The sequence below is a fragment of the Abrus precatorius genome, unplaced genomic scaffold (assembly GCF_003935025.1).
Source record: "Abrus precatorius isolate BTA unplaced genomic scaffold, Abrus_2018 Scaffold8, whole genome shotgun sequence".
Classification (NCBI taxonomy): domain Eukaryota; kingdom Viridiplantae; phylum Streptophyta; class Magnoliopsida; order Fabales; family Fabaceae; genus Abrus; species Abrus precatorius.
The window spans coordinates 24,155,828-24,175,904 of record NW_020874428.1 but is presented as its reverse complement, the minus strand read 5'-3'; the positions used below and the strand labels follow the sequence as shown (position 1 = coordinate 24,175,904).

The 20,077-nt window shown below is 27.1% G+C and overlaps 2 protein-coding genes across 2 annotated transcripts; one reads left to right on the top strand and one right to left on the bottom strand.

Moving 5' to 3' along the window:
* Window positions 1-5,501: 5,501 nt before the first annotated feature.
* Window positions 5,502-11,725, top strand: LOC113847698 (cytosolic endo-beta-N-acetylglucosaminidase 1-like). Its single transcript, XM_027476941.1, has 11 exons — window positions 5,502-5,928; window positions 6,737-6,874; window positions 7,955-8,064; window positions 8,168-8,279; window positions 8,381-8,488; window positions 8,696-8,808; window positions 9,175-9,256; window positions 9,531-9,611; window positions 10,011-10,060; window positions 10,325-10,460; window positions 10,706-11,725. The coding sequence occupies exons 2-11, from the start codon at window positions 6,818-6,820 to the stop codon at window positions 11,438-11,440; spliced, it is 1,584 nt and encodes a 527-aa protein (XP_027332742.1). The 5' UTR covers window positions 5,502-5,928; window positions 6,737-6,817; the 3' UTR covers window positions 11,441-11,725.
* Window positions 11,726-17,408: 5,683 nt separating this feature from the next.
* Window positions 17,409-18,071, bottom strand: LOC113847777 (LOB domain-containing protein 12-like). Its single transcript, XM_027477050.1, has 2 exons — window positions 17,916-18,071; window positions 17,409-17,738 (listed from the first exon to the last, which is right to left on the bottom strand). The coding sequence occupies exons 1-2, from the start codon at window positions 18,069-18,071 to the stop codon at window positions 17,409-17,411; spliced, it is 486 nt and encodes a 161-aa protein (XP_027332851.1).
* Window positions 18,072-20,077: the final 2,006 nt, after the last annotated feature.

The window sequence follows — 20,077 nt, the reverse complement described above, 5'->3', positions numbered from 1 at the left end:
AGTACTATAATTAAAGAGTTGAAAGAGAAAAGACAAAAGAAAAATTAATTGAAAAAACAACCTAATATAGTTTTAGAATTTCGCCATTTAATTGTGCACAAGGTGTTATATATTTGACTGAAAAGTATAAACTCCCAATAAAAAGTTGTCAAAATATCAGAAAAACTAAGTTCTTTTTTTTCCCCCTAATATGAGGGGTTGGTAGAAAGATCAGTGAATGAGAAGTGAAGCTACGGATGGCAACACCCCAATAGTATGATTGCGGCAACTTGTTCATCTTGTTAATACTAACATATTACTGTTAGAAACATTATTAAATGTTTTTACTTTATTTGGTTTTGCTTTGCTTAGAAGGAGGCTAAGTACTATATATTAATTATTTTTAAAAATAAGCTGACACTAACTTTTGGGAGATATTGACATTTCAAAAATTTTAGGATTGTATATTTAATGTGATTATGAAAATAAGTATCAACCACTGCTATAGCAAATGGGCAAAAGGAAGCCATATACTCCTATATTATAAATTTATTTTTTTAAAAATAAAACATCTTCTTTATATGATGTATTTCTTTTACAGTTATGATTATTTTTTATGATATAACTCTTACGGTTTTTATATTTAAATTTTGTTCTTAATCATATAATTAAATGGAATTTTTAATTTCTTTAATTATATTAATTAATATTCAAATATTTATGTTGAACATTAATTATGATGAGGATATTCACAAATTAATATTAAAATATTTTTTACTAAAATAATTTAAAAGGTTTCCATAAATGAAAATTTTCAAATACCTTTTATTTTTATATTATAGTTTACATTTTTTATTATCAATAATTATTATTTTATTAAATAAACTTAAGTTTATATACTTTATATTTTAGTGTACTTGATCGCGAAACATTATTCATAATACTTATTAATTTATTTATTTTTTACATTTTCTAAAGTTAATTACATTTGCTTTAAATCAAAATTGGAATTCTCACGTAACATTTTATATATAGTTTATTTTGATATTTGTCCATTTCCAAACACCGACACAATTCTGATTAAAAACTGTTTATACCATCATATTTTTTTTCTATGATTTTTATTTTATAAAACATTTAATTTTTCTATTATTCGACAAAAAAAATTACATTATGATTGTAATTGGATAATTAAAAAGTATTTTAAATAGTAATACGCTACACTTTGAGGTTTGCATGCACTACTCTTATTTTCTCTAAATCGATAAGATAATAAGCAAATAACAAGTTTGGTTTTACCAATATATTAAAAAAATATTTAAAATAGTTTTATGCTACATTTGAGGTTTGACTCCACTTCACCACTCTCTCGTTTTCTCTAAATTGATTAAGCAATAAGCAAAGAACATGTTTAGTTTTACTAATCTATTAAAAAACACATTTTTAATAATTTTACGCTACATTTTGAGGTTGGCCTCCACTTCACCACTCTCTCATTTTCTCTAAATTGATTAGACAGTAAGCAACCAACATGTGTTTGGTTTTACTAATTTTAAGAATGCTAAAGGTTTGATTACATATAACTTATTTAAAACTTTAGTTCATCAGCATTCGCCCCACCCTCCTTGCTTTCCACTCACGTATAAGTGCTAAGTAATATTGGAATATCTTGTGCTACTACTACAACAAAAAATTCCTAATAGAGTTCCATTTTTTTTTTCAGTTAGTAAATTTTATTAATAATTATTTGAATACCATCTTGATTTCACTCCATTTTCTGTTTTAAAATTTTTATTTAACAAAATGCATCAATCCCTTCACATGCAAAAAAATAAAAAATGTAACAGTATATAATATTTTTGTAATTGTTAATAAAATTCAATTGAAAATAAACACGAACAATAAAACAGGCATCCCTGGAAGGGCTATTTTGTATTATTCTAATCTCGTGAAACATTTTCTGCAACAATATGACAAGATACACACATCATGAATATTGAACTCTATCTACGGTACGTGTTGATAATATTAGCATGCGCGTAGCAGCATCGAAAAGGAAAAAGAAAAGAAAAAGGATAAGTACAACCGCCATGAAATAGCTAGAAGAAGGGTGAGATGGAGAAGTATGGTGGGTTCCAAATGGTGAGATAGTGGGAGAGGAACACTATCTTTGGAGGATATAAATGTTGCTTGGCTTCAAAGCTAAGGGTGCGTCGAGATTGATAATCATAATCACTTGACTTCCCTTTTTTATATAAATGATTGTACCCAATAAACAATGAGGTACAAGTACAACCATTTTTTTTATGAATTTGGTTTTGGACATTAGGTGGAGGGTGATTAGGTATTAGGTCATATTTAGCTATCATTTGGCACTTACCTTCGTCGTTACTTTCATTCTCACCAAAACAAAGAAATTTCGGGCGCTGCAGGTATGTATTATATGCAGCTATAGCTTAATTTGTTCGACATTTGGAAAGTGCTTAGAACGATGGATCAACTAAAATCTAATAAACTAAACTATATAGTGTTCCAACTAATAATTCCTAATCCATTGTTCTTATAGGCATTTATTTACACATTAACGTATATTATTCTCTCTACTGTATTGGATGTTGGGCTTCCACAGTCTCTTTTTAACTTCACAAAGTATTTCTCATATGTTCAATTTTGAGCTATACTAAATATCAAAGTGGTTGAGCCCGAATATTGTGCACCTCATGATCTATTATTAAACTCATTGTGACAGATCTGATTTATATGGAGTTGGCGTTCAAAATGCTTAATCATTAGAAGTTGAAGATTCATTTATATTATGTTTTTATATTGTTATATCACATTTTATTTCATGCATGGTGTGTAAAGAATGCACAAGTTTATCATATTTTATGTATGTCTGAAATTCAACTTTTGACTAAAACTATCAGCAATATTTTTCACGAGAAATAGTTTTATTTAATTCAAAAACATTTAGAACCGACACTATTTTTTTAATAAATTTTTCATATGCACGCTTTAAATTCAAAATTAACTTTCATTTAATAAAATGAAAAACCTTTAAATTTAAAATGTGAATAATACGCTTATGTACATGTTTATTTGCTCGTAGAAAAACCTATTTATGACAAAAAAAAAAGTATTTGCTAATTGAAATGTTGACAATAGTTTTATTTTATATATAATAATGTTAATGCCTTAGAAAATTCTAAAAAAGTTACTAAGATTTTTTGTTTTAAAAAATATTTTTATTATTTTAATACATTTTAAAAATAAAACAAGATAAATTTTTTATAATTAAAAATATTTTTTAGAAAACTAAATAACCCATTTAAAAAAAAATTATAAAACAAATTTTAAAAATTAAACGATTATTTCTCAGAATTAATTTCTTATAGTCTTTTATCTAATAAGCTTGAGTACAGTTCGTGACTGCACATGTTTATATGACAGTAGATAATCCATTAGTCATATATGCTAAATTTACAAAACTGGCAAACGTAGCACTTGGTGAGTATTTGGAATGTTTCTAGCTATAACAACCCATCTATCTTGTGTTTATTTGAATTAGCTAATAGCCCAAACAAGTATATTTACATGCACATTTTAAAGTTTGGACTCCACAAACCCATCTTATGTTTTGTTTATCTGTACTTTCTGTAAACTAAACTAAAATAATGGGCCGAGGATATGTGTGACATCAAACATGAAATATATACAATAGCAACATATTTTTTCAGCTTTTTAAGTCCTTACTCGTTACAAGCAGTCCTTATTGGTTAGTATCCAAGATTAATGGTGTTTACAATCCAACCAAATTGTTTTCAAGGTTGATCTAAAAAGTTAAAATTTTATTATACTGAAAATTTGATCCAAAAAAATGAAATTATATTTTAAATTTGTGTTTAGTTTATTTTTTATTATTAAACCAAACCAAACTGCATTTATAATAAATCTATATTATTTTATATTTATATGGCACATCACTTCTATTTATTTTAAATTCTAATTTTTTTAATTGAGCGTCTTTTGTTTTTAATCAATAATTTATTATTTTTATAATTTTATTCTTTAAATTATTATCTTTTTCTATTTTTTATTTTTTAATAAATTTATTTTAATTTTTGAAATACTACTTACTCTAAATTTAAAAATAAATTAAAATTCATATAAAAATAAATTAAAAGTTTTAAAAAATAATTCAATAAAAAATCCAAATCAAATCAATAACTTTTAGGTAAAAATCCAAATCAGTTTTCAAATTATGCTGAAATCAAGCCTTTTTTTTTTCAACGGCAGTCATTAGTTCTTGCTAGTTATCTGGCTGAATTTTGTTTCCACCACTTTTTTCTTTTTTTTTGTAAATTTTATTCCAAAAAGTGTTAAAAAATAAAATTAAAATATCAAAAGGTGGTCAAAAGGAAAAAACCGTTCCTGACCAATGAACTAGGGCAATGTCGTTTTTCGGTTCAATGCAGGCCCATTCAGGCCCATTTCATACTGTTACACGAAACCCACGAAAATATTTCAGTTGCAGATAAGTGGGTTTATAAATAGCCATTTCATTTTATTTACATTTTAATAAAATTAATTTTTTTAAAAATAGTTACGAATAAATTTTATTTAATGATAATATTTTAAAAATTAATTTTACTTACATGATGAAGCATTTGTTTGTTTTAAATTTTAAGCACTTTAAACACTTGTTTCCATTGAATAAACTCTAATTTAAACGGAGCTAAAATGTTATAATGGTGTCTTCTTCATCAAAGCATAATTTCTAGTCACTTGTCTTCTTTGTGCTTACAATCACATGCAACTCTTACGCGGGGCCTGAAATAAAATTATTTTTCTATGATATATTTGCACGTATACTTTGGCTCCGTTTTCATGCTCACATGCCAATTTCATTCAAGCGAATCTTGCACGGTCAAAATTTGTGAACTATACAAAACTATATCTCAATATTTGTATCTCTTCCTCATTAATTAAGGACAAACTATTTAATGTAAAAGATAAGTTTACAACAAAGAAAAAGCATAAACATGGTAAGCTGCCAGTGGGAACCAGAAAACAAGGTACAAAACTATATCTCAATATTTTCTAAAATGATTTTTTTTAAAGATTTATTTGAGGGTTTTTAAAATTAAAAAAAAAAATTTAGATTGAGTTCTCCCGTTTTAGAAATTCTTTTAAAATCTTCCTTTTCCTTCTCTCCATTGCCTTTCATTTTTTTACCATTCATTTACTTAATCATATTTTTCCTTCAATATTTTGTTTGAGTAAAAATATATATAAACGGCTGAGATTGATGCAGTTTAAAAAAAAAAAGTGCAGGATATCTTGATCTAATTTATTGTAGATTAATCTCATCCGCTTGCCACGTGAAGTCGATGCAAGTCTTACATGAAGTCAACGCCAATGAGCAAACGAAGACTTGCTATTGCCGTATTCTGTGGGTAACTTGGTATGGATCCTCTTCTTCGAGAGTCTATATAACTTGCAATCCTTAAACTGTCAGCAACATACTTGTTTTGTTCTACATAACAATCCAAAGCATCTACCATATTATTTACAATGTCTTTCTCCAATATTTCCAAGTCCGAGTTTGATCCTAAGCAACCCTCTGTGCCCATTTCATATCCAATAAAGACCCTCAAGGAGCTGGAGTCAAGGTCCTATTTTGAGTCCTTTCACTACCCTTTTAACAAAGCTTCGGTTCCCATTCAAAGTGGATCTTCTCCATCATTGCCTAATCGTAGTAGATTATTAGTGTGCCATGATATGGCTGGGGGGTATTTGGATGATAAGTGGGTCCAAGGAGGCCCTAATGCTGATGCCTATGCCATATGGCATTGGTATTTGATAGATGTGTTTGTCTACTTTTCTCACAATCTTGTCACACTCCCTCCTCCTTGTTGGACTAATACGGCTCATCGTCATGGGGTTAAGGTACTACTAATTGCATATACAATATTTTCCCTTTTTCACTCTGTTTTATATTTTGTTGTGATGGTTTTATGTCAATCTTGAATTTGGTGAGGTTGATGAGAATTTTGTTTACACTAACGATCTTTGTAGCAAGAATTGTTGCGCAGAAGCTAAGGCGGTTTGAATTATCCTGTGGACTATTAACTTATTTCTGATTGGTTTTCTTTTTATGTTTTTACTTGATTCGTATATTTTGATACCTACTTTTCTTCTTTATTTTCCTCTTGTCTTTGTCTCTTTTTTCTTCTTCTATTACATTATTACATTTTTTTCACTTTATCTTCCTTTTTTCTTCTGTTTCATATCTCTCTCTACTCTCCACTAAGGGTATCAATGTATAATTATTTATAGCAAATGTTTAAGGAAATATATATTGTCAGTTATACGTGTCTATTTGATTCCTATATAAATCATTTTTATTTAAAAGGCCTTGTTAACCATATTACCAATTACACTTGTAAGATTTTAAAACGTGACAAGTTGTTTCCTCTTTGCTTTAACCGGTATCGGTTGTTTAAGGTCAATCATAAGCTTCTACCGTTGGTTTTAGTTTAACTTATTTTCTAATGTTTTATGGCAAAGCTCATGATTTTTCTCACTCGGAGATTTTTGTAACATTAATTTTTGATTGCTCAATGTTTAATTAGGACAAGCAGATAATTCCATTGCATCACCCATATTATAACTAGTTTCAAATTGAATCGCTGCAGGATCTTTTAACTTGAACTTTCTTTTGTGTAAATTTGTAATTGTACCCTTAATCTCTTAGGTGCTGGGGACTTTTATCACTGAAGGGGATGAAGGAATCACTGTTTGTGATGAACTGCTTTCATCAAAGGACTCTGCGTAAATGTATGCAAAACATTTGGCAGAGCTTGCTTCTAATCTAGGCTTTGACGGGTGGCTGGTAAGAGTTCATACAAGGTTTAATTAACCTCTTAGTCCCTGGATTATTTTATAAATTTTAAATTAGGTTCTTGAATTTAAAAATCAAAGTTGGACGTAATACTTTATATCCTGTTAAAGTATGATAATTTATTTACAATTTCTTAGATGATTTAATGACTAACTATTCATTTAACCTTTATATAAATATCTATTAAATGTTTATCTCATCTAATAATTTATTTCCATTCACATTCATTATTATTATTTCTTTTAGAATTAACTTTGATTTATAAATACTCAAATAGAAATAAGTTTATTATCACTCTAAAGTGTTTATTGTTACTCCTATTTAAATTATTTTTTCTTTCTTATAACTATATTATTAATAAAGGTATTTTAGAAAAAAAATCAATTACATAAAAATGACAATAGAATATACACCCCTCAAACAGCCCCAATACATGTTTAACGCTCCTCATTCCTCTTTCTCTCTCTTCTTATTACATATACTATCTATCACTTCTCTCTTTTGTTCTTCTCTGTCAAGGAATAGACACTCTAAGGGTGTCTACAAAACATTTTTCTGATATAATGGATGAACTATTAACCTCCACTAGCAAAGGGGCAAATGCACCACATGCTCACATGATGCCACATTTATTCTTCTAGAATGGTGAATGTAGCATCTATTAAATTGGGCTCTTAAAGTGAAGTCCCATGATCAAGAGTGTGTGTTGTTGCCTTAATACTTCCAAAAACAGAAAAGAAAATAAATTTGAAAGAATGAAACGTGGATAATAATATTCTTAAGATTACACTAGGAAAATTTAGTGCTAATGCTGTAACTAAAACTTGTAATAACTCAATCTTTTTCTTTTTAAGAGAGAAGTGTTTCATTAGCAGTCTTGTGAGTGGCCACTTATGCGTACATACTACATAGCTTAGAAATTTGGCAGACGTTCTCAACGACATTAATATTATGAAGAGAATCATATTAGGACCATCATGCATATTTATCCTAAGAAACATAATCAATCCTGTAATACCTTGCAGCATTGCATTTTTTTTCAATGATTCAAATAGTAACCCTCAATTGCAGTTAAATATGGAGGTAACAATGAAGCCAGGGCAAATTCCTAATTTGAAAGAGTTTGTCAGCCACTTGACATCAACTATGCATTCTTCAGTGCCTGGATCATTAGTGATATGGTAAATATTATAAGACACACAATTCTTGTGATTTATTATTATTATTATTATTGAAATAGAATGTTCTAGCAATTGAGTTTTATGTCTTTTCTTGATCATGTAGGTATGACAGTGTCACTATTAATGGTGATTTATGGTATCAAAATCAACTAAATCAATATAATAAGCCTTTCTTTGATATCTGTGATGGGATATTTGCAAATTATTCATGGGAGGTATTGCTTCTTAATTTCCACTGACCTATTCATGCAATACTGCTGTTTGGTCAATTGTTATTTTCCGTTGAAATAATTTTATTATTACCAATACCATGTAGGAAGACTATCCAAAGCAATCTGCTGCTGTTGCTGGTGATCGAAAGTTTGATGTTTACATGGGGATTGACGTATTTGGAAGGAACACATACGGTGGTGGACAGTGGAATGTATGTTCTCTGTGATATACATGTTTTGTGTGTTTGGAACCACCTTGAAAAAAACGTGAATCTAACGCAAAAGTTACGACCAGTGTTAAAATAAAATGGATCAATGGTCATTTGAACATGAATTAAGCATGCATATTTTATTTTATAAAACTGAGTAGAATATCTGTTTTTTCTAGTGTTCTTCTGACTCTATTATGGATGTGTCAGACAAATGTTGCTCTTGATGTGATAAGAAAAAATGATGTCTCCGGTGCAATATTTGCTCCTGGATGGGTCTACGAGAGTAAACAAGCACCAGATTTTGGAACTGCTCAGAATCGGTAATGTGTAGCTGTCAATATTTTGCCTTTCTACAAGTTGACAATATGTCACAAGGTTCACCAAATTCATGCATTATTACTTATTTTGAAAGTAATCAAAGAAAGAACGCAAATGAGAGACCACAAAAATTCTAGAAGTGAAAGCAAAAGTGAATATCCAAATTTGTCATAATTTTTTTCCTCCAAATATTGTTGCTACAGAATTTGAAACATTTTCTTGCATTTTCTTCTGGGTTTATGGTTGCGTACTTGCGTGTACCAATTTCAACTGCAAGTTTTCTTTTAATATTAATGGTGGAGAGATCACCAATAGAATGTCTTACTCACTCTAGTGCCATAATCATTGCCATCCATTTGGCATTGTAGTTGGTGGAGTCTCGTGGAAAAATCATGGGGCATACTGCGAAAGTTTTCTGGAGCACTACCATTCTACACAAATTTTGATCAGGTTGAATTTAATAAGATTTTTTTTTTAATTTGATTGAATTATAAATTATTTTAAGAATAAAATGTCCTTCATATGCCTTAGAGCCCTTTGTTTCAAGACATTATTTACTTCTAGTTCATTATATTCATCTATATGAAATGCTTCACATCCTTTTTATGATTTGCCGATACTATTTTGGTAACTAAATTGCAACGGAGAAGCAATACAATTAGATCAGATGCTGAAACTTGAGGATTCTTGTCTTTCAAATAAGGCCATTCTTTGTTACTTTCAGGGACGCGGTTATCATATTTCAGTTGAGGGAGACAATGTTTCAAATGCTACTTGGTGCAACATTTCTTCCCAAGGCATTCAGGTATGCACCAAATAAAGACTCTTATTGTTGGCTCAATTATTTACTGTATTGATAGATCGGAGAACTAGAAAAGATTCATGTATGCACCATCTTTTGAATTCTTCTTTGTCATTGCTGAGATTAAGGGCTGTTTTAAGTAGCATCATCTATAATAAAGCTAATCTGGAATGACAAGTGAAATATTGTGATCATTTGAGAACACTTATCTACCCCAAATCTTGAAGTTCATTGTCAATTTTACTTTTGAAATGGATGATTGAATGACAAACTTGTTTTCCTTTAGTCATAACTATACAGTATATCATAGATTAGTTAATCATGATCCCTTCATTCGTTATACTATTATAACTATTTATTTTAAGAATTTGACTATAACCTAACTCACATTTTTGTGTGCAGCCACTCCTTGAGTTTGCTGATTCTACAAATTCTGTTCAACTTCTTGTAGAGTAAGTGATATAATATTCAATGTTTATTATTTTCTTTAACTGAAGCATTCAATATTCTTTAACTGCATGGAGGAGAATTGTCTCCTTTTCGTTGTTGTCATTCAATATTCAATGCAAGAAGCATTCTTTTCTCATATTCTGCTACCTGTTTGTGATTTTGTATGCCTCCTTTCATTTCAACTTTTAAATCAAGTTAAATTACTGCATTTCAGAACTAGTTCTGATAGCATCTCGAGTATTTATTGTCTTGCTTACAATATGTAGCTTGAAGGAAGCATCATATAGTGGAGGGGGAAACATTACATTCAAAGGATCCCTTGAAAGGGATATTTACTTCAAGAGAAGAATCTTTCAAGGGGAATTTATTTTAAGCGAGTTGCCTATTCACTTCATTTATTCTGTAAGTTATCACCTCTGTTAAAATTGCTGAAAAAACTTCACATCAATCATATAGTTTATCTCTTTCTTAGGGAGCTGAATCAGTTTGAAGGAAGGGAAATGGGGTATATTTCCTTGACCACTGGTATAATGCTATTCATGCACATTCAGACTAGTTCCCCCAAAATCTCTATATACGACTTGTATTCCTATCAGAGCCATTTTTTTATAAATATAGTTGACATCGGAAGTCCATGACAAATGCAGGTGAAATCTGATAGCAATTCTTCCTTGGGATTAGTACTTGAGTTCACTTCCACTATCAATAAAGCAATGTCTATACTACTCACATCCCAGGGAATGGATAATCTGTCAAGCAAATTTAGCAAAGTAATCCCAACAACTGAACACAAAGGAAATGCCCCAGGATGGGTTATCCATGAAGGTACAATTGAAATGAATGGATACATTTTGACAGAAATCCATGCTTTGTGCCAAAGGCCAAATGCTCCATCCAATGAACTGAGACAGAAATCCAGACCATTAGGTCCTGATCATACTGTGGCTTCTCCAACTGATTATTTTGCTGTTCTTGGTCATATCACAGTCAAAACATCTAACTACCAGCCAGATTTTCCTGTTTCCACTTCCTGGCTAGTCAATGGTGAATACATCAATTGGAAATCAGGTCCTCAGGGTTCAAGGATCCTTAGTGTTAAAATTTCTTGGAAACTGAAAGAAGGAAAGAATTTTGTATTCCCACACTATAATGTGTATGTGGAGAACCTACCAAAACTAGCAGATGGTAATCCAAACACCACAGTAAAACTTGTGAAGGAGTATCTTGGAGTAGCACAAGTAAACTGTTTTTATGTTTCTGAGCTCGAAGTTCCTCCTAGCACTTCTAGTCTAAAATTCATTATACAACTCTGCGGATTTGATGGGACAAATCAGAACCTAGGCGAGTCTCCATATTATCAATTGGAAGTAAAAGGTCTCTAAATTGTCATTTAGAATGTATTAGTCCTCTTATTAAGGAAGTATGTATCTTATATTTGGATTTGGCATTACATGCCATGCTTATGCTACCATGCAGAATAAAGCTTAGGATAATTTGCTGCTTCCTAAGTTCATAATTTCTTTACAAATAACGGGGTACAATAAGTCGTTGAGATCATTCAGATCCAATGAAACTGTCAATCCAAGTGCTTGCTTATTTTATTCATTTGTAGATCTAGTAAAGTGAAGTGCATTTTTTAGTTATAAAATACTAGTATCCTATAACTTTCAATTTTGTCTAACATAGTAAATGCCTCGCCTCTAAAATAAGGGGACTGAATTAACAATGGTTTTCTTTAGACTAGAAAGCAGTAGGTGTTAAGGTTCAATGCTCCAAGCTGCACAATTTTAAACATTTGAATTTACATCAAAATGGTTTTGTTCATATACACATGGCGGCGTGCAAAAATAATTAATATATATATGCATAGCTTCTTCTTCTATATAATGTAACCTTTTTTGTGCATAATGTTAATTTGTTGGTGTTGAAGCAAAGTGCCAGAAAATCTCACTTTGACTAAAATAAGTGAGAGTAAAAAACAAAGTCAAAAGAGAAAGGGACTGAAGAGGTGGGTTAGTGGCATCATTCCAAAACAAAACTTCTTTTGGAAGTATTGTCCTCGAGCCCTCAAAATATAAATGTGGTTCCCACTATCACTTTCTCTGTCACCACAAAAAAGAGCAGAATTTCATATTGATAGATATTTGTCATGTAATGTATTTTAACTTGTTATTAATGTTCTATTCAACTGCTATCATATATCATTGAGCATCTAACTCCCTACAATGTTGTCCTTCTTAAGCCCATATTTTCAAATTAAAAGAAACAAAACAAAACAAGTCAAATACAAGAGCCTTTTCATGTTTGCATTCAAGCAATTTTCCACCACATCATTTTATGTATGGACAGACAGAGTTTAGTTTAAAACTGTTGGCGCATAACGTGTTTCAGCCAAAATCATTTGTTGTAATCACTAGCTCAATCATTGAATCATGGATATTCTTTTTCTTTAGTAGTTCGATTTCTCTCTTCCTTTCTTTTTTATCTTCAGCTCTTGGAATATAAAAGTTCTTGACAGCTTTCCAGTGTACCAGTGATTTCTGGTGTTCATTGTGGTAACAGGTTCACCTAAATGGTACGGTAAAGTAAAGTTGAGCATTATATTCTAAGAAATTAACAAATCTTGGAAGTCATTGCACGTAGTACATAAATTCATGAACTTTCACATTTGTTTTTATTCGTGCAATATGCCATGAATCTTGAGGTAAGATTATCAGAGAATCTTAGATTATAAGAAAAAAAAAATCAAATGGGAGAAGCGATAAAAAAGTTAGTAGTAATTTATACTTTTAATTACGTGACATATAAATGAGTGTAAGTTTAAAATTACTTTTAATTAATGTATTAGTTTACTGTTTTAGATAATCAAACCCACTCAACTACCATTTTACTTTAAAATGCAAGAAATTTTCCACGTGTTTTCCGTTCAATCTTTTAAGCACAAATAAGTAAAGCGGAAAAGATTAAGGAAAAAACAATAATAACAACGATAAATTTGTGATAAGAATAATAGTTATAATGACGACAATAAAAATAATAATGATTATGATAATAACAATGCCTATAATTGTAATGATTGTTACGGTGTTATCATAAATAATAATAATATATGTACATAGTTGTAGCAAAAACTAAAGCGATGACAATAGTATAAATTTTTCAAAAGCAATGACAATGGAAGGATAGGAGATATACGGCTACATACAGACAACAATGTACAAAGCCAAGGTTCGGTAGGGACGAACGAAGTCATTATGCTTTCGAGTTTTGTTTTTCCATTATTTAAACAACCAACAGCCGGTTGTTACCCCTTTTGACGTTTCTGGTTTCTATCGTTAGCATTTAAATTAACTAATGTCTGACTTCGACACAAATTTGTTTGGAGAGATGAATTTAGAAAAATTTGTCTCTATGTAATGTAAGTGCACATCCCATAAACTGAGCACTTTTTTGCACAATCCCCTCCACGCGTGAACCAAGCTAGAAGAAATTGACCCAAATGAATGAGTTCAGCTGCGGCTGATTTTAACGTTTTATATTAAGATCAGAAGATTGTAATCTGTAAGGTAATGGACGACTGAGACATGAAAGTGAAAGCGAAAAGGATAGAATATGTGTGAAGTTTCGGAAAAAGCACATGTTATGGCTGAAAAGTAACATGACTAGAAGAGAGACAAAGGAAACTTTGTGAGGATTGAAGAATACAGGGGAAAGGATTGTTGTTAAGACAAGTGTAGAATGTGTAAATGTGAATTAACAAGATAATAGCTATCTCATGCTAATACATGATTTAAATTAGCTTTGTTTTTAATAATAGTTTTTTAATTAAAAATACTTATGATTTAAATAGTAAATCTTTTTTATATAATTATTTTTAAAATTAAAATTTATTTAATAATTTATGATTCTTTTAAAATATTATATAATTTAATATTAAGGAAAAAATTCATTTTACTGCCTAACATATTTAGTTATATCCAATTTAAACTTTGACTTTTTTAAAAAACAATGTATAAAACAAATGTTTTTTTAAAAAATTAGAAAAATTAGATAACTAAATAACTTTCAAAAGTATACAATATCCTGTATACTTTTAAAAGTAAAAATCTAAATTATATATAACTAAATATACATGGAATAAAATAAACTTTTTTCTAATATTAAAATTTCATTATAAGATTTATATTTTTTACTTTTACATTAAAAATTGTTTTCCTTGATGTATTAAAAGTGTGCTCGAAATATTATAAAAATAATTTATTATTATTATGAAAAATATTAATCTAAATTTTCATAGTTGAGGATAAGCAATTAGAAATGATACGGTGTTATTAAAAATTATTTATTTCTTTAAATATATAATAAATATTATATTTTTGAATAAATTATTATTATTTTAGATATTTAAACTTAACTTTTAAAATTAAAATTAAAAAATCATAAATTTTATTGTCAAATTTATAATGCAAACTTTTTTTTATAATTTATTAAATAAATATTTAGTTAAATTATTTATTCACATACGTCCTGAGGAGAACTGTTTAATCGGAACTTTGAGGTAAGGTTTAAATTTAATATTTTTGTAGTTCAATATAGTGTCGTGTGCACATACATATACAACTATACGTATTCCTATTTAATTTTTTTTCTTCTACGAAAGAGACCAGTGAACCTGCCGCGTATGAGTTATGCTTCATTATTTTATTTTAGATTTTTTTTTTCATTAGGAAACGAGCCTATAATTAGTAAGTTTACAAAGAAAATGTAATAGATAAAATATTAATTTTAGTTATATAATTATACATAAATGATTTTAAATATATTTTAGTCTATTAATTTTGATTTTATAGTTAAAAGAAATTTTTCTTTAATTTGCTTTCTTATATAAATAAATATATATATATATATATATATATATATAATTTGTTAATGTGAAATTTAGAACTTATACTAATAATTTTTATAAAATATTGAATCAATCAATTTAATTGATAAAATTTTTAATAAAAAATTATTAAAAGCACATTTATAGTGTAAAAAAAATTTACAATATAATGTAATTATAAAATTTCATATAAGTAATAATATATAATTTTTATAAAAATTCTTACAAATATTATTTTAATTAATTGATAATTTAATTTTTTTTATAATAATAGTGTATTAAAATTATTTTTTATAAAATTTAATCAAATTAAATTTTTTTATCGAGTGCATTTAATGCATAAGTTAAATTGTTAAAGGAATGTTTTAATTGCTTTAAAATGAATGTTAAATAAATATTTTTTTAAAATATAAAAGTATTTTTTATTTTTGTGAAAATTATATTTTTTTTTCTTACATTTGAAGTATAAGATATAAAATTAGTAATAAACTTTATCCATGACAGAACTAAAATTAATCACTTCAATTTTATTTATAATAAGAATTTTAAAATTATGATATAAATTTTTCATTACGAGATAAGCAATGAGCGTATTTTTTATATATATTATTTGTATTATAATTAACACTCTTGTATTATACCTTAACAATTTATTTATTCTGTTGGTGTTTGTTTTATTAATTATATTTTTTATTTCATGTTAAAAATAAATAATTTTATGTTTTATGCAGTTTTAATTAAAATTTTTATTACAACATTTGTATGCATAATTTAATTAAATATTTACTTAATATTTTTTTTAAATAATGACTTATAGTATAATTTTAACTACAAAGCTTAATCGAATATGCTTAGATATAACTAATTTTGATATTTATATAAATATTTCATTGAAATAAGTTAAAATAAATTATTTATAAACTCTTTTAAATAAAATATAAATCCTAAAATTAATAATAATAATAATAATGTGTTGAATTGTATTTTTATAATTTAATAGAAATATATTTATTGTAAAAATCTAATAAATATCAGATAAAACATTTATAATAAAAATATTTATATCATTGATAGTCATAATATTTATTATTAAAACAAGTTTAAATAATACTAATAATATAACATAATTATTGATTATTTTGAAATAAATATTTTATATCATCATCACATTATATGTTTAATATTTTTAGTTTTTTCATTATAACACAAATTTTATTAAGTAAAATAAATTGATACAAATTACAAATTTTCAATTTTGAAAAAATTATCCTATTATATATATATATATATATATATATATATATATATACTATATAATTTTTTTATCCAACATATATCTTGTAGATATTTATAATAATTTTTACATATAAAATGAAATTATATTATTGGTGAGACATTCAATAATTAAATTAAGTAAATATTACAATAATATTTTTCTTAAAATGTATAATAGTAATTACATATAATAAGATTTACAAATAGTATATTACAATTTAAAATATTAATTATTTAATAAATATTATGATATTTTTAAAATCATAAGCATGAATACATTTCTCTATGAATTAGTTAATGAAAATTAAAAAATATTGAATTGTAATAATTGTTTTAATGTAAGAAAATTACTTTACTGAATACTTAAGTTGTGATTTTGAGTATTTAAATATAAATTTACGGTTATCACATAAATAAAATAAAATAAATATAATTTTAGCAATTGATATTAAAATAATATATATACATTGTGTAATTTATTTATTTATTTATTAAGATTTAAAGTAACCTTAAATACTAAACTATATTATTAATTTATGTTATTTGTATTTAGAGATATTTTGTAGAATTTATCAAGACAAGGTTGGAAAAAGGGAGGTAAAAGGCTAAAAGCAAGTACAAGGGAAAAGAGCACGTTGTTCGAAAGCAAAAACTAACAACTATGCAATCCAATATTGAAAACATAAATACCAGAAATAGAAAAAACAATCACAGCTTTTAAGGATCTTATGAAAAACACAAAGAAATAAGGATTTTTTTTTTCTGGTAGAATGGTTACTTTTAATGAGAAAAACAAAATATTTCGATGTTGCAAGTTTTCTTTCTAAGTATTTTATATATTTTTAAGAATGTTTGTCATTTTTTAAACGGACGGCTCCATTAATGCAGACACTTTAATAATGAATTTTACAAGATACCGATTCAAAACACAAATATTACTCCACTTGTACATTTAATCACATGCAAGAGTTGACCTTAGAAGTGTCCTCCTTATGTTTCTTCTCTTTCCAAATGAAAAAGAACTTTTTTTTAACATAAATTCAATAATATGTTAAAAAAACTAATTAATTATATTTTTATTAAATTTTATTCTATTTAATATTATTAATATATTTAGTTTTATATTATTGACACAAAGTTATAGAAATGTTAATTAAAAAAAAAACTTGCATTTACGGATCAAATTTCATTCAAGAAATCATCTCATGTCCAAAAATACTCTGGGAGTCATAAATTACATTACTAGATGCGCCAAAATTAAAGTATTGAGAGAGGTCATTTTGAAGAATATTAGATTTCTGATCTGAATCGATTTCTGGGACTGGAATCACTTGCTCATTTCGCATTTGTATGCAGAGGATTTCTGCTTGAGCAACTGCAAGTTGCATTTGAAGTTCAGAAACTTGATTTTGTAAGTAGGAAATGGCTCCAACACAACCATACACAGGGTCCCGAGCTCTAGCATTTGCTTCATACACTAAACTGCTCACTGCATCTGCTCTCTGATGAACTGGAAGTTCCTGAATCATTAAATAAAAAACAACCATTAAGAAAAATTTCAAAAGACAAAACCTCTCTAACATCAAATCTAAAAGGTTCTCTTTTTACATCCTTGATTCTCAAGATTATGGATCAACTAACCAACTACAAAAGGGTATCATCAAAAGGAATCAAATAAAAAAGTAAGAGATATAAACCTGCAACATTTTGCTAACATTACTGGCTCCGAAAACTTTATGAACTATGGCAAATTTTTGTGGTTCATCAGGAGGGAAATAAGGAGCAAAGGTGCAATCTTTTGTGCATCGGCGTCTCAGAAGCTTGCATGAGGCACATGGGGAATTCCCACCCATTTTTTTATATATATGTATATATACTTGAAAACTGGGTAACCTGAAAAGAAAAGTGTTTGAAAGGATAAAAACAGGGACCTGAAACAGAGGAAGTTAATAGTAGAACACAAATGAAAGAGCTGCACATAATGAGACTGAGACAGTGAGAGTTGTGTGTATTTATAATGGCATACAGCGTGTGAGGGTTGCAAGCCCCTCTTGCTAGTTCTGCTGTAATATCATCATAGTATCAATCACATTCAACTACAATAGATATTTATTAATTTATGATCAAATAAATTAATGGATTGTGTTATTTAATTCTCTCTTACTTTTTTTCCTCTTTCTTTTGGGTACCCATTGCTTTATTTAATTGTAATATTTAGAAATGGAATAAAACATTTACTTGCCATATTACCCCAGCACCTGGTCCTAGCTTTGTTTAGGAATTAGGACCTTTTAGGTATTGTGGTTGTAACTTTATGTATTCAAATTGGTGGTTACCCGATAAAACTAGAAATTTGGACTAGTGAGAGTAAAGGTTACATAGTTATTAAAAAATTGTTCTAAACGTTTATATTTAAACAAAAAATTAAAAAGATCATGCATTATACAAAATATTTATACATTTAAACATAAAGCATATAAATAAAATAAGTTAAATATAATAATTATTGCATTATATTAAATACAAACAAATAAGAAACATTTTTAAATTAAAAATCAAAAAATAAATTATTTAAATGCAAATCATATTATGGAGCATCAAGATTTATACTAGAATTAATTAAATTGACTATATTTTTAAATTCACTTTATATTGAAAATATCTTTAATTTAATGTAATATATTGATATTTAAAATTTACATCAAATTCAATTTAAAATTAAGTAACAATATTTGGAAGAAAAAATCATAATAAAAAAATTAAATGCTCAATTAAAGAAAAATAATGTGACTTAATAAAAAAGAAAATAATTCTCATAAAAATTATAAATTTATATGATATAATTATATATAAATTTACATAATTAAAAGTTAGTTAATAAATACATAACTATTAAAATGAATCATGTGCATATATGTATTTTTTAAGTTTTTTTTATTTAAATAAAATCTAAAGCTATGTCCATTCTTCTCATTTTATACAATAAGTGAAGGTGAATACACTTGAGTAATTTCTTCCTTGTGAGCGCAGGGAGAGTTTTCATGTATAATATACTATCATGTATGATTACACTCATAAGTATTATGTAAGGGACATATATAATGCAAATAATTTTATTTTAAGATTGTAATAACAACCATAAATTTAAATATAAATAACATAATCATATTAGTAGTGGTAAAACCACTTAAAAATAATACACTTATTTTTTAATATTGACTTTTAAATTTTTTAATAATATTGTTATTATTTTTCATATAATAACAATATATTAATTGTATAATTATATATGAATGATTAAAATTAAAAATTATTTAATAATTGCATGATTATTTTAAAATACCACATCACTTAATATTTTAATACTTTCTAATTAGATTTAGTGATTAAGATTTACCTCTTTTACTCTTACATAAAAAAAATATTTAATGCATTTCCCATATATACTATGTATATTTCTAATAAAAAAAGTTATTTTATAACAGAATAAGAAGAGTAAATATGATTTTACATTTATACATAAATACTCAATATTATAACTTGATTAAAGTCATGTATTTTTTTTAACTTATTATATAATCTTTATATTTTAAATGATTGAGATTTATTTCTCTTGTTCATGTTTAAAAAAAAATATTTTTTTCTCATTTGATATATGGTGTGCATGTGTACATTTTTTATTTTAAATATATCTTCCAACTAAAAACTGATGATAACCAAGCAAAGAAAACAATGTCATCATTTTTGGTAGAAAAGCTACTGCCAATTCAAAATGGGCATTTTTTCCCCTACATAATTTGTCTTTACTGATTGGAACATGATTGAAAACAACACAGGGTGAGATTTGTTATGTAGGACA

Bases quoted from the DNA above. Each gene is read 5' to 3' on its own strand.
- LOC113847777 (XM_027477050.1), bottom strand. From the start codon at position 18,071: ATGGGTGGGAATTCCCCATGTGCCTCATGCAAGCTTCTGAGACGCCGA. The intron at 17,739-17,915 runs GTTTATATCTCT...TTAATGATTCAG, and splicing joins ATGTTAGCAAAATGTTGCAG to GAACTTCCAGTTCATCAGAG.
- LOC113847698 (XM_027476941.1), top strand. From the start codon at position 6,818: ATGTATGCAAAACATTTGGCAGAGCTTGCTTCTAATCTAGGCTTTGAC. The intron at 8,489-8,695 runs GTATGTTCTCTG...TGGATGTGTCAG, and splicing joins ACGGTGGTGGACAGTGGAAT to ACAAATGTTGCTCTTGATGT. The intron at 10,061-10,324 runs GTAAGTGATATA...TACAATATGTAG, and splicing joins TCTGTTCAACTTCTTGTAGA to CTTGAAGGAAGCATCATATA.